General features: G+C 43.8%; 2 protein-coding genes across 2 annotated transcripts; one reads left to right on the plus strand and one right to left on the minus strand.

The window, feature by feature from the left end:
• Window positions 1-7,126: 7,126 nt before the first annotated feature.
• Window positions 7,127-8,907, plus strand: LOC127308892 (linolenate hydroperoxide lyase, chloroplastic). Its single transcript, XM_051339797.2, has one exon. The coding sequence runs from the start codon at window positions 7,247-7,249 to the stop codon at window positions 8,699-8,701; it is 1,455 nt and encodes a 484-aa protein (XP_051195757.1). The 5' UTR covers window positions 7,127-7,246; the 3' UTR covers window positions 8,702-8,907.
• A 3,365-nt stretch (window positions 8,908-12,272) lies between these two features.
• Window positions 12,273-14,955, minus strand: LOC127308891 (large ribosomal subunit protein mL102 (rPPR5)). Its single transcript, XM_051339796.2, has one exon. The coding sequence runs from the start codon at window positions 14,917-14,919 to the stop codon at window positions 12,631-12,633; it is 2,289 nt and encodes a 762-aa protein (XP_051195756.1). The 5' UTR covers window positions 14,920-14,955; the 3' UTR covers window positions 12,273-12,630.
• Between the last annotated feature and the right edge of the window lie 860 nt (window positions 14,956-15,815).

Consider the following 15,815-nt stretch of genomic DNA (forward strand, 5'->3'; position numbering starts at 1 on the left):
ATATGTACCGCTACTCTCAGTTCGTGGTCTGCGCTGCAGAAGGTGGAGAACTGTGGCCTATTTACGGAGGTCTGTACACGGTTGGAGGACACAGCGAGGGATACTTTTTCCCTACATGGGTGGCAGCATAATCTACGGTTTGGGCCTCTGCCTTCACCTTAGGCATTCTACATTTGCTCTTGTCTGATATATAATTCGACTTTTTTAGCATTTCAGACTTTTGTGACTCTTTGAACGGCTGTGTGCATCTTAGCTATGCAAAGATCGGATGTAATTGCTTTTTATGAGTAATAAAATACCAATTATAAAAAGGACAGCTTTTTTTAAATGTGAACGATCTAGCAAGTAATGACGACAAGAAGCTGTCGAGGGGGCGTTGGCCTTTTAACGCCTAGGTGAGAGACTGATGGGAGTCAAAGGATCGCCACCATCATACCAATGCCACTGTAAAATAACTTGGGATAAAAAACTTTTTCTTTTTCTTTTAACAAAGAGAATATGTAAATATCTAGGAGATACTATTCTCACCTGGTCTCTAAAACAACTTGGGGCGAAAATATATTTATATCAAATACGAGGCTTGCTTCCCCCTCACCAAAACTTGAAGGAGTAATTTTTTTCGGTGCCTTCTTTTTTTAGCCTGAAAACCCCATATCAAGTCTTATGTATCCTCGTATAGATATACTAGGTGTACTCAATGTTCGTACCAGCCGATGTTTTCGACGGGATATTTTATCCCCGGACGTTTCGGTTTTCAGCGTATAATGTTGTCTACGCGTCTGACTACTGAATAGCATAGACTTAAACGGACCATACGGGCTATTCTAGTGCGTGTACTTATATCTTTTTACTCACTTTTAATCATTGCGCCCCTGGTTACGAAGAGATATGAAGAGGTCCTGGTCGTTCATGTGTTTCAATTCATCAAAGTTTGAAGGAGGGAAACACCGAAGCAAAAGTGATCAAATACATGAAGAAAAGTTAGCGTGGTGAATCTTACCAGCTCTAATTTGGATTTTTAGTTGGCTTGTGCTTCCATAGGCCTCCAAATCTTAAAACAGTATAAATCACCGAAGAGCTATCTTCCTGAGTGAAACACAAAAACGATTGAGATTAAACGATACATGTTTGCGGGGTTAGGGGTAAGATTAAATAATACAGCGATCCTGTTCGAGTGTTACACTGTTTTTAAGATTTGGGGTCTATGGTAACACAAACCATTAGTTAACCAAGTATCTTTTGCCCCTACTGTCACTTGCCGTTCTTTGTTGTGTTGTATACTATTTGACGAAGAAATAACTAAACGCAAGATGTATGCTCTTATGTTCCTAATTTGGCATTAGCATTTGTCGTTTCAATCAAGTTACCATATTTCTATTATGTCAAACCAAAGTAATATTTTTTGTTAACATGGGGAGGGCAGCCTCCATCTCTTCCTCAGGGCGACTCGAGAGCAATTACTGAACTTAACCAACAGTACACAAATTCTTGCACTTCGCGACCAGCAATTAGTTCTTATCTCAAATTATTCAACAACACATCACATGTATTTGATCTGTTCTAAAAACATATAATCAGATCTGATGGGAGGGCAAGGGAGGTTGGGCTGGCGGAAAAGAAGATGATGAAAATTTTCCACAATGGTTCGTGCAGTCTTCCATTGTTCGATAGCAGATGTATTTAACCAAACAACAATAGCAAAAGGACCGTTTCTTGCATGCTGGAATATCTGATTGATGGCCACATAGTCCGTATGGTAAATTTATCTTCTCGCTGTTCATGCCATCCATGGTTCTGCCTATGGAATCAAAATTCAAAAGTAAATATTAAGTATCGTTGGAAGTCTCCGATGATTTATGAACAAGCAGATAATAGAACCAACTAGAACCAAAACCGTGATCGTTTAGCAAGTACACATTTCTAACGAAGAAGAAAAGTCATGGACATTATCTGCACCGAATGCCCTAGCTTAATTTCAAGACTAGGATAGGGTAGACAAATGAGTAAAAAGTATTGCAACAATTTTCTTGGTTTACACTGTATAGCAATAGCTTGATTGACTTATCTGCTACTTACATTGTGTCTGGATAGCGAAGAAGATGAGGAGAAGTGAGAGCACAGCTGGTGAACGGGCACGATTCATGTACTTTTCCATGCAAACAGCAATCCAACACACCCTGTTCTCGTCTATGAGCGATTGATTATGTATTATTATCAACACTAATACATGAAATGTTCAGTAACGTCCATATATATGTATATAAACATACATATATACATGAAAAAGGTAAAGACGAGGAATCCATGGACTAATCCCCTATAAACTTAGCCTCTAACATAAATACCATTTAATGGGATTATTGTTATTACTTGTAATACATTAACAATTGCCCATATCCTTCCACATTTTGCAGTACCTTTTTAAGTTTAGTTGGAAAGTAATTAAAATGTTGAATTGTCTTCTTCTTTTAGACAAGACTAGCTAACACTGAAAGCATTTGGGTGCAGGCGTTATTAATCCCTCGAGTTTCCAAGGAGATGTTTTTTGAATACTGACATGGTCCCTACAATATAATACCTAGACAGAACTTTACCCGTTCATAACTATTTCTTAAACATATAATCTTTACAAATTACAGAATATTGATTCGAAACTTGGCTGAAATGGATTTTTTTATAGAATTAAAGGTGCATTAGGTTATTTTATCTCTGTAAGAACACCACTGGTACTTCTTCTTTTTGTGAAATTGTTACATAATATCTTTTTAGTCATTACATGTTTTATTTGTTTCTATATTATGAAATAGATAGAGTACCTGATTTTCCCGTCACACATATATTATTAATTTGAATACACAGTTATGGCCTAGGTTGATCATGAATATCCTTGATCGGCAAAGTTATTTCTATTGAACTATATGTCACAATGCAGTTTATAGTAAAGGATTTAAAATCGCGACACTGGATTTTCTTTGTGATGTATTTCTCAAAACTATAGACCATAGAACCTACAATCGAGATATTTAATATCCTAAATTTTACACCAACACACAAGTTAATAAGGTATAACATGCTCTACAAAGTTACACAAATTTGGCTCTTATTTTCTTGATCTATGATTTTTTTCTGATTTATCTACAGTTATTTGGTGAAATGTAAATATGAAAACTATGATTAGCTGTTTTCAACATTTTTCTTATTTTTTGATGGTTTCATTTTGACTATAGATAAAGCCAATCTTGGAGCACCGATCACAATTATGTAGTATGTTTGCACATAACCAACGCCATGATGTCAGGCTAGAAGGTACTGCAAGAGTCCTTCTGGCTGCATAAAATCACAAACTGTACAAAATAGATTCCGCATGTGTTACCCAGGTTTAGGACCCTCGTAGTGAGGTAAAACCCCTACGTTCTTCCTTCGAGTGGTATTGATATCTCTCAGGGAGACTATAATGTTACAAGGTAGTGTCTTGACGAAGCCTTCTCTAGATCTAGATCTGATCTGCTCTAGGTAGAAGAAGACCGGATCGGAATGTAATCAAATGGACTGATCTCCCCTACGGAGCGCCGCCTCCCCCATTAATAGAGGCACCAACCCTCCTCCCCAAGGAAACTTGGCGGAGTGATAACCATAGGCATGCACAGGGAGGAGGGCAGGTGTCCCTAACTAAGCCCGTAAACTTCGTCCACGGCCACGCCAAGCATCTTGGTCTACAGGGAGTGGTTGTGGACGATGTTGACACCCCTTGCACAGTGCGTTGTTCACCCCTAACCTTTTGCGAAAGGAGCAATGGCAATTCTGGTTTATGTAGGCAAACTCGGAGCTTCTCTTGTCTTCTGGCGTGCGTCATGGCTTGCGTCACCATCCTTAGCTTCATCCCTACGCAAACTTCCTTGCGAAGGGGTCTTGTGCAGCATCTCCTAGCGCCTGGTGTGCCCTCCTCGCGAAGGGAAGCCTTGTGAGGTCTTCACGTCCTCCGGAAATTGCTAAGTCTCGGACCCCTCAAGGTGGGTTCCTCCTGAGGTGCTACCTCCTCGTGGAGACCTCATATCTCGTGGAGCGATGGGCTCCTTGTCCTTTGTTGATGGGCCGCCGCGAGGGCCCAGCAGCAGGTGGACCATGGTACCCCGGTGCCACTACACATGTTATTCTTCATCCTCACATATGGCATATCACACTTCTTATGTACCACAAATGCACATATTTAATTCCCTCCAATAAATCCTTGCACAACTCCATGAGTTACTTACTTAACTTAGAAAAAAATAGTATATCTAGTACAAATATATTATCATGCTAACGTAGTTGGCGAATCCTAAAAAAAGCTTCTCAAATTTTTCTACATACGGATGTATCTATAACTAAAATATTTCTATTAATTTGTAGCTAGACAAAGTTGAGCAGATTTTTAGGAACGGAGAGAGTATTAGATTTGCATAATTGACAAATGTTTATCTCAAATATTATCAAATTTCATAGTCTCCAAAGTGAGTAAGACTACTAGAGCAAATATGTCATGTCAAACAAAACATTAAAAAGCATGTTACTTTTTCTAATCCTCACTGCATCATGAATAAAGATCAACGTACTATGCAAATAAAATAATTGAGATGATATTTTTAGTGATCCAACCTAGGAGGTGGTGATCCCTAGGATAGCGGCGTCACGATCATGCATGACCTATAGATAGACCTACATGATGGATATTGCTTGGAGGAACACAACCAAAAGAGAATCAACAAGACCATACTCTCCCTACGAAAGAAGAATACACCAATAGACGCGGGGGGGGAGAGAGATAGCATATATAAATGGGAAGTGGAGAAGTGAGCTCCTTTAATAGCGGGTGAGCAATTCTTCTTCTTTGGACAAAAGGAGTTGGCCGGGTATGTTCCGTGCTCTAATGAAATCTTAGTCATTTCACATGTTTTATGATTGTTTATCATGATTTTGGCATTTATCTTACCTAATATTTACCAACTATTGTTTAGTTATGTTCGCATGGTTAGACTTGAGTAAGGTTTTTTAAAACTATTTTTGCATGTTTAGCCTTTTCTTTTAGGTCGCTAGTCTTAATTGTATAGATACCAAAATTAAAAGTTGCATGGAATTCTTAAGGGTAATTCTAAGTCTACTCATTTCACATCTATAAACATGAATTTGCACAAAATTAATTTTATGTCTTTTTATTGTAGGTGTTACAACGTGCAACTATTCAATTGCAAACCTATAGACCCAAACTATCATAAATCAGATATTCACAATTTTAACGCATTGAGATATACCACTTAATTTTTAGACTTGACTACTCGATTTTCAAATCAATAAACTTGAATATGCACAAAATAATTATCTACCTTTTATTTTAGGCTTTAGAATATGCAAGTATATATTCAAGTTCAAATCCATATAATCAAATTTCAAAAAAAAGTAATATGGAATTTTTGGGCTTTGGAATGTTTTACTCTAATTTCCAAATTCAACTACTCGATTTCACATCTCTAAAAATGATTTTGTAAAACAAAATTATTTGACTTTCATTTTAAGCTTTAGAATATGAAAATAATCAGGTGTAGCACTTATGATTAATTTAATTTACATCCTTTCTAATATATGTTTGTAAGTTCCATATTCAACTACGTACTCAATTTCTCATCTCCAAGCCATAATTTTTCCAAAATAATTATGTATCCGTTAGTTTAAGATTTAGTAAGAACCGAGTGTAAATTTGTAAAGCCAAAATTGCACCAAACAGTATGTAATCAAGTCAAATGTGACAGAAGAAAATCATTTCCATTAGAACCATTATATATGTGGAGGAGTCCTCTAATACACAATGTATCATTGACACATGTACATTAGGTGTATTCTCGTGTATTTCTTCCTTTTCTAATTTTCGCTTGATTTAAATATCTCAGATCGATGAGCACATCCATGTATGCCTATGATCAGAAAATGCAATGCTTTTGAAATAACTGTCACCAAAGTTGCAAAAGGATTTAGATTTGTATTTTACTCAAAGTTTTTTGCTATTTCAGTGACACTTGAAATATTCATATTTTGATTCAGATTTCAGTGGTATCTCCTTTGTTTTAACTAAAACTATAAATATAGTCATAAGTACTCGCACATATGTTAATATAGGAGTTCTTTTTTAGTCAACCTCGGCATCATTTCACATAAATTCAATTATTTCATTGATATCTCATTTCTTTCAATAAAGTTAACAAATATAGTTCATCAATTTTCACACGTACTCAACAATTATACAAATATTGCACATTCATTTTACATAAGTTTCAATTATTTAGTCATATTTCAATCAATTTTAAAAAGTTTGCATAGAACAAATATTTCTTCATTTTAGAAGATTTTATAAAGTTAGTACACAAATATGCACATATTTTTAAATTATTCTAGTCATATCCCAATTATTATCATAAACATTCCAGCAGTAGTTCCCATAAGTCCTAGTTATTCTCCATTCATGCATCAAACAATTCATAATATTCCATGCAGTATACAACATTTAGTTGTTCTTAGAAACTACAAATATCGTTCATAAATATTCACTCATATTACTCCTTCCCTCTCGTGAAAGTTGTCTAAGATTTATCAAATTTTGGATGTATCTAACTGCTATTTAGTGTCTAGATACATTTAAATTTAGACAAATCTCATACAACTTTCATGGACCAGGAGGAGTACAATTAAAGTGAAAGTTGTACTTTCAATCTTAAAAAATATTGAATTATTTAGAGTGACCATGTCCTTGAAGTCTCTAATTTTATTTGGATTTTGCGTGGGAAAAATATTATCATGGAATTCACTGCAATATATGTAAATATATTTATTTATTTTGTTAACCTTATACTCAGTTGCACGTTTCTCAACCTAAATTTGCATTTCTAGGCATTTTTTGTTTGCGAGTCGTGCATTTCTAGGCCTTGAAAATTGAAATGTGCAACTGCTCACTTGAAATTGGTAAGCCAAAATTCCACTGATTGAGAGAGCACTGTCAAATGGGACCCACATGATCCTCTCACTGTGCTGGCGTCTCCATCGCGGCATCGGCAACCTCTCGCGCTTCCTCCACGTGCAGCTCGACCACCTCACTCCACTCCACCACTGAGCTGCTGAACTGCAGGTCCAGTGAGCTCAACACCACACACACAGCAGATATCTAGCTCTCGCGCGCTAGCTACCACAGCGAGGCACGTCTGTACATACATACATCCCAGCAATGCTGCCGTCCTTCTCTCCGGCGGCCACGGCGGCGGCGACGCCCCCTCGCCCCATCCCGGGCGGCTACGGCATCCCCGTGCTCGGCCCGCTCCGCGACCGCCTGGACTACTTCTGGTTCCAGGGGCCCGAGGAGTTCTTCCGCCGCCGCGCCGCCCAGCACAAGAGCACGGTGTTCCGGGCCAACATCCCGCCCACGTTCCCCTTCTTCCTCGGCGTCGACCCGCGCGTGGTCGCCATCGTCGACACCGCCGCCTTCACGGCGCTCTTCGACAACACCCTCGTCGACAAGCGCGACTGCCTCATCGGGCCCTACAACCCATCCGACTCCTTCACGGGCGGCACCCGCGTGGGCGTGTACCTGGACACGGAGGAGCCCGAGCACGCCCGCACCAAGGCATACGCCATGGAACTCCTCCGCCGCAGCTCCCGCGTCTGGGCCCCCGAGTTCCTCGCCGGCGTCGACACCATGCTCACCGCCGTCGAGTCGGACCTCGCGGCCGGCAAGGAAGGCGGCGCCAGCTTCCTGGTCCCGCTGCAGCAGTGCATCTTCCGGTTCCTGTGCAAGGCGGTGACCGGCGCGGACCCGGCCGCGGAGAGCCTCGTCGACCGCTTCGGGTTCTACATCCTGGACGTGTGGCTGGGCCTGCAGCTGGTGCCGACGCAGAAGATCGGCGCCATCCCGCAGCCGCTGGAGGAGCTCCTCTTGCACTCCTTCCCCTTCCCCTCCATCATCGTCAAGCCCGGCTACGACATACTCTACCGCTTCATCGAGAAACACGGCGCGGAGGCCGTCGCCGTCGGGGTGGACACCCACGGGCTCACCGTCAAGGACGCCGTCAACAACATCCTCTTCGTGCTCGGCTTCAACGCCTTCGGCGGCTTCTCCGTCTTCCTCCCCTTCCTCGTCCTCGAGATCGGCAAGCCCGACGCGGCCGACCTCCGCACCCGCCTCCGCGACGAGGTCCGCGCCGCGCTGCAGGAGACCGGCGGCGAGGTCGGGTTCGCGGCGGTGGCCAAGGGGCGGATGCCGCTGGTGCGGTCGACGGTGTACGAGGTGCTCCGGACGCGGCCGCCCGTGCCGCTGCAGTTCGGGCGCGCGCGGCAGGACTTCGTGCTGCGCTCCCACGGCGGCGAGGGCTTCGCGGTGTCCGCTGGCGAGATGCTGTGCGGGTACCAGCCGCTGGCCATGCGCGACCCGGCGGTGTTCGACCGGCCGGAGGAGTTCGTGGCGGACAGGTTCGTCGGGGAGGAAGGGGAGAAGCTGCTCAGCTACGTGTACTGGTCCAATGGCCCCGAGACGGACGACCCCGCGCTCGGCAACAAGCAGTGCGCCGCCAAGGACGCCGTCATCGCCACCGCCTGCATGCTCGTCGCCGAGCTCTTCCGCCGCTACGACGACTTCCAGTGCCAAGGCACCTCATTTACCAAGATCCAGAAGAGGCAGCCAAGCTGAGTTCTGCTGCATCTAGTAGGAAATGACTTGCTCCATTTTTATTTTTTGTTTTCGCGCGCTCGATCGACTCTCCCAGTGCGCAGGTCGATCAGGTGAGCTTGGTAAATAAGAAAATAAACCTCTCCTCTCTTCTCACGTTCATAGCTCCATGTATCTGTAAGGATTATTCAGTCCATTCTGGTGGTAAATACGGTGTGATTGATTTACCTGTAAGTGGCAACTCGACACGTACTGTACTCACGAAGTACACATGTACTGTATTTTATCCGGGGAAACTCAAAAGGGAGGCAGAGATACCGTAGCTTTTTATTTTTCAAACACTACGAATTTATATTTCAAAATTTTAAAAAGAATAATAGAGGTAGCCAATAATGTATACTTTTTAACCACACAAGAACTTAATACGAACTACTTTATATTCTAGGCTATACAAGAACGATAAGATCTGCAGAAACAACAGAAGAAATTGTACATGCTAATAACGCTACCGCGTACCCCTTCGCTTGCGAGAAAGACCTAGGCGACTAGGGCTTCCTTCCTCCCGTTGGTGGTGATGCCGAGCTGCCTCGCCTCCTGTGGCCTTAGGGCTATGGAATAGGGTGGATACAGGCCCTTGTCGGCGGGAGGGCTCCGGAAGGCATGGTGGTGGGGGCATATTGAAGATGGAATAAAGTCCTCCCCGTCTAGCACCGGTCCCACTGGTGCATCAAGCGTCACCGGTGAGTGTGTGAAGGTACATGGATCTCGCTGAATTTGTTCAGTGTTCCTTCGCTTCTCTTCATCGGGGATGGTTGCTGCTCTCATGCGCTGGTCTTTTGAGACCTTAGGGAGACAACTTCCCGTATGTCTACTCCAATAAACTCTACTACCATAAGCTTTGCCTGACTCCAATGAGGGAGGGGCGAGGACAACGCGTCTTCGGCTCGTTCGATTGCTCGTAGTCGTTGTTAGGTGAACTGAGGACCTATTTGTAAATTTTATTACTTTTGGGATTCCTTGTACTGATGTTGAGGATGATGAATAAATCGGTGGACTTCTCGATTTTTTTTTTTTTTGACAAGATCTGACATATCTATATCTCTTATAAAGCAAAACCTCACTAGAAGGTCATTTAAGTTGTCTATCTCAACATGTAAGCTATCCACATCATCCATTCTATTAGCCATCCAATTGTCCATATCATCCCCACTAACATTCATTAGTACTCTACATGCAAGCCACATCATTTATTTTTGAAGCCATCTAATTATCCACATCATCAATTTTTAGCCGCTAACTACATAATCATTTGAAGTCAGTTATTTTAAGTTAGCCTCTTGACTATTTACGCCAATTAAATCCTGCATGTTCCTACAAATAACATCCTATTCCAATCAACTTATATCGTTTTGTTTTTTATAAAATAGAGTTATCGGACCGCGTGGGGGGTATCCTTCTAGTTTATAGTGAATAGTCCAGTCCCGTTTTATCTAGTGTATAGACTGTAGTTTTTCAAAACTTTGAAATACAAATTTTGAGTGTGTGTTGTCCACTCTCACTTGATCTAGTGTATAGACTGTAGGCAGGGGACAAAGGTGAAGCAAGAAACACGAGTCGATTGTATCGTACTGCGTTGCCTCTTGTACTGAAAGTGACAAGACCACACGCTTTGCATGGGAACACAGCAGATGTACAACGACGACAGGTGGTATTTTAGCGTGGAAATGAAATAAAACGGAAAAGCTCTTGATGGTATTACGATCTGTACAAATATCCTGTGATGTTGTGCTCGATTCAGATCAGGTAACGCGATTGCAAGGTCCAGAATCTCCATCTAACTAGTGCACAAGGCACATCACATGTGAATGGACAAGACCACCAATCAGAGCTGAAACCAACCAGTGCTGGCATGGCACACACGACAAAATACCAAACAACAATCCAAATCTTGAAAGCTGTTGACGATTCAAATTGATTGCACAGCAGGGAAAATGAGCAAGCAAACAAATTGATTGCTTTTGCTGATATATTACGAGAGAAAATGAGAGGAGCAGAATGAAAATACGGACATATCATGAAGCGGCGCAACAGGGAAAAGATATCAGTGCGGGTGCGGCGGACGGTTAATGGCACCGACGGCAAAAGCAATCCGAAGATTGGAAGCTGATGCTACAAGTACCACTACAGCACCCAGAAGAAAAATGGGCAGCTTGGTATTGCAGAGGAAAATGAGAGGATATAGAAGTAAGGAGGAACAGATCATGAAACATGACCACTGGAAGAATCGCATGCAAAAATTGACTGGAAGTATCAATAAATCCAACTTGGAATCTGCAGATATTTCAAATTATGGGCGTTATTCAACTCCAACTCCTCCGTGGCCAGATAGCCGGAGAGAACATGGACCATTTCAAATAAGGAGAGAAAAAAAACAGACGAACGATTGGTGCACAGCAACAGAAATATCATCAACGGAAGAAGATGCAGCTTATCTTATTATTTAATAGCCAGAGATGCAGCATCCTCAAATCTCAGCTCACGAGATTATATCTCATTCTCTGGTAAGATGAATCTTCCGTTGATGACATTTCTGTTGTATATCTAATTGCACTTACAAACACAAGGCTCAAGGACAGTTTGAGCAGGGATATTTCTCCAGTTATTATTTTCCAGCCACAAAGGAAGTCACCCGGAACAACCTGACACAGGGACGCAACCAGGGTTTAAAATGGCGAAAAATGAGTAACAGTTTCCACCTTGCTTCCTATATACACCATGAAGCAGAAGTGCGCCAAAAAAATGTGTTTAAATGGTCAAATCAAAGCTGCTAGACTGGAGCACAAGTGCACCAAAAAATGACTTTTAATGGTCAAATCAAAGCTTCTACACTGGAGTACAAGTGCGTCAGAAAAAGCAATCAGACCACACCAAATTATGACTATGGAATGTAACCAAATGAAGAACCAAAGATTAACATTCATACAGGAATGCATCAAAGTATACACTGGCCAGTTTTTTAATGACATCTCACCAATCCAGCAAATAATAAATACATGATACTGGGCACTACATGACACTTCACCAATGCAGCAAACAGTAAATACATGAAACTGGGCAATTTTTAACATGACAATTCAACAATGCAGCAAACAGTAGATACAGGATACAGCAAACTAACAGGATGTGAATATCACACTATCTGTTATCAGTATCTATGCAATTAACGATCTGAACTAATGAAACCAGTAAAATAACATGGATCAAATTCTTACTTTGGAGTCATGCTAAAACAAAACAAATTCTGGGCTTGTCTTTACTACAGCCACATATAAGTATATAACTGATGAAGTAACAGCATGTTATAGTTGTGATTTCTCAACTAAATTCATAAGTAAATCTGAAGCCAGATATAGAACCAAAGATAAAATTCTTACACAAGAACATCAAAGACACTGGGCAATTTTAACATGATGCTTCACCAATCCAGCAAACCATAAATACATGATATAACAAACCAAAAGGTTATGAATAGCCCACCATCTGTTATCAGTATCTATGCTATTAACAAACTGACATAATGAAATCATCAAAATAACATGGATCGAAATCTTCTTTAGGTATCATGCCAAAACAAAACATAATTCTGGGATTGTCCTTAGTACACTCACTCACAAATGGAGTAACAGGAAGTTGTAGTTGTAATTTCTCAACAAAATTGACAAGTACATCTGCCTCAGTTATTGAACATGTGTTTTTTCCAAGACATGGTACATGATTAAATCAGGGATTTAGTGAGAAAAGGTAAAATTACCTATCCTTCTTGTCTCCTAGGACTAGGATGAAAATCCTCATTTGGAAGATGACTTAACAAGCATTAACAAAAGAAACAAGTTGCTGTTTTGTTCACTTCAAACAGAAAATATGATCTTTCAATGAATCCAGAAAACTCGCTAAGCACCCATGGCAAACTTTTTGCCCTTCTTGGATGTTGATGATCCACTCTCCGCCAAGATCCTAGACAAAATGTCAGCTTGCTTTGAGTATCCTCCAGATTTTAAGCTACTCATCAAAGCATCGCAGCCCTTTTGGTCCACAACGCCTCCTTTGTGCTTGATCTTGCAGAGCATGGAGTATGCTGGCAATGTCTTCTCCTCAGTGTACAGGGCTTCCAGGACTCTGTCATAGGTGGAGAAGCTAACATCAAAGTCCCGGTCCAATGCAAAATCAGCTAGCTTATGTGCCTCCATCACTTTGTCCTTCTGGCAAAGGGCAACTAGCAACTTGTCTAGATCAGGCATACAGACATTTTCTACCATCAGATTGACGCGACCAATGGCCTCGTCCACATGGCCCCTCATGAAGAGTGCTTCCACAATCTTGTGTGCCATGTCCATGTTCTCGGTAACCCCCTTCTCGATCATAGTCTTCATGACCCTGCTTGCAGTCTGAACACGACCATCATTGAAAAGAGCTGCCATGACAGACTGGAACAGAGCTGGCCTCGGCAAGTGCCCCTGTTCCATCATGCTGTCCAGCGCTGTCTTTGCATCAGCAGGCTCATTCTTCTTAAGGAAGCCATCAATAAGCACAGCATGCGAATGGGGATCAGTAGGGACACCACGTCGTGTCATAATGGCGAGGATCTCCTGTGCTGCCTCCAGAGCACCTTCCTTTGCATGACCACGGATAAGACTGTTAAACGCAGACTTGTCATCCACGCCTTTCTTCATCAGCTGCCTGAAGAACGTCTCAGCCTTGCTGGTATTCCCATTGTTGCACAAATACTCGATAACTGGATTATAAGCCGGTGCCTCCAGCACTGGGCTCTTTGGGCTAAGCAGAGTACCCTTCTCAAGCAGATCATCGAGCACCTCGACAGCACCATCGCACTTTCCACCTGCACACAAGCCCTCCATCAGCACACCATACTGCCTCGGATCCACCAGAACATGCTTGAACTGCCCGCTCTTCTTGTGCACCTCCAGCGCCCCATCCAAATCCCCAGCTTTGCACAACGTCGTCACGAGCCTCAGAAACACCGACTTGTCCTTCGGCGTGAGCCGTCGCTCCGCCATATCCTCCACCGCCTTCCTGGCCTCAGCAGCCTTCCCCTCGTTGTCACAAAGCCCTGGCATCAACGCAGCAAACGTCTTCTCGCTCAACCTCAGCCCCTTCTCCCCCATCTCCGTGAACAGCCCCACCGCCTCCTCGACCTTGTTCGCCTCAACGTATCCCTTGATCATGACATTGTACGAGATTGTGTTTTGTTCAAAACCAGCCCCTGGCATCTCATCGAACACCTTCCGCGCACTCTCCAGATCGCCTGCCCGCACCCACGCATTGAGCAGGGTGTTATAGGTGGTCACATCCGGCGTAACCCCATGAGTCTTCATGTCCCCGAACACCCTCACGGCGGACTCCATCTTCTTGCACAGGCCGAACCCCCAGATGAGCGTGTTGTAGGTGGCCAGGGTCGGGGCGACGCCGTCCGCGAGCATGGCGTTGTAGATCCGCCTGGCCATGGCCTCGCGGCCGCGGCAGAGGATGGCCTTGAGCACGGCGTTGTACGACAGCGCGGTGCGGGTGATCCCGAGCTCGGGCATGAGGCGGAAGAGCTTGACGGCCTCCTGCGGGATCCCGGCCTTGCCGTAGGCCGCGACGAGCGCGGCCACCGTGGCCTCGCCGGGGGCCACGGAGAAGGCCGGCATGGTCTCGAGCAGGATGCAGCGCGCGTGGTTGAGCATGCGGTTGGAGGCGAGGATCGGGACCAGCAGCGCGAAGGTGGCCGGCTCCGGGCGGAACCCGGCCCGGCGGTACGCGAAGCGGAAGAACTGCAGCGCGAGGTCGGCGCGGTTGGCGGATGACGCGGCGGTGATCACGCCGTGCACGAGCGGGGCCGTGAGCGTGGGCGAGAGCAGGCGGATCGAGTTCTCCATCCGGGTCGTCCACTTGCGGCGCCGGATCATGGTGAAGATCGTTTCTTGCAGGGGCTCCTCCTCCCGGGGCGCGCGGGGCGGGGGCGAATCAGCCGCTGAATCGACCTCGGCCGCCGCCGCGGCGGCGGCAGGGGTGTCGCCGGCGGAGGCGGCGGGGGTTGGTGGGTCGATGGCCGGGGCGGCGGCGTCGATGGTGGCGGTGGTGGAGGAGCAGAGGGCATGGCGGAGGTGGAGCGGGGTGGGTGGGTTGCGGGAGAGGAGCGGGAGGATGGGGATGCGGAGGTGGAGGTGGCGGCGCGCCATGGCTGCGGGAGGTTTGGAGTGGTGAGGTCGAGCGAGGGTTTACGGGAGCTCGGAATGCAGTCAAAGTGTGGAAACTGGAAAGAGTGGCCTGAACTGGGCCCTTGATGGGCTGTCGCACACGGCCTGCCCCATATAGCCATTTCCAGAATTTTTCTGGCCTTTGAATTTCAGTTCAAGTTCAATCTCATCTGAAAACAGTTCAATTTCCAATTGCGCAAATCGAAATTAGTTATACTTCAAGTTGATAAAAACAGGGAATGGTTACTCCAATAAAGAGAACGGTTCATTTTGGCCTCAGTATAACATGCATGGCTTTTTATTCATTTCACAGGTTACAAGGGGAGTGGTGTTTTGGAACATGTGAGCATATGCTTCCTCTATTTTGAAAATGCATCTTACATACATTTTGAATTTCAAATAAGTTGAAAAAAAAATTTGCACATGCATCTTCACGTGCTATGCGCTCACAAAGTTGTTTCACAAAAAATCAACGTGTCATGTGACGTGTGTAAAAAAGACAAAATTCGGTGCTAAAAATAATGCTTTTCACAAGATATATTTTATCTTTTTTACATAGTTCATAAAAAATATTGGTTTTTCATGAAACTTGACGAACGCGCATATATTCTGGAGATGTACATGTAGAATTTTTTGTCAAAATTTTTCAACACTTCAAAATATGATTTTTTTTTTTGTAGAGGGAGTATACGTACCGGGAGCCAAATTGAATTTCCAGGTTACAAGATATTTATTTCCGTTGAAAGAATCCAAACCGAGAACGAAAATTTTGTAACTACAGAAATAAGAGAACACGGCTTCTGGAAAGGAGAAGAGAATGCTAGAACTTTGCAGATAGGGATCTAGTCTAGAGGATTCTATAAAATAACATTACTAAG

Source organism: Lolium perenne, chromosome 6, assembly GCF_019359855.2.
Source record: "Lolium perenne isolate Kyuss_39 chromosome 6, Kyuss_2.0, whole genome shotgun sequence".
NCBI lineage: Eukaryota > Viridiplantae > Streptophyta > Magnoliopsida > Poales > Poaceae > Lolium > Lolium perenne.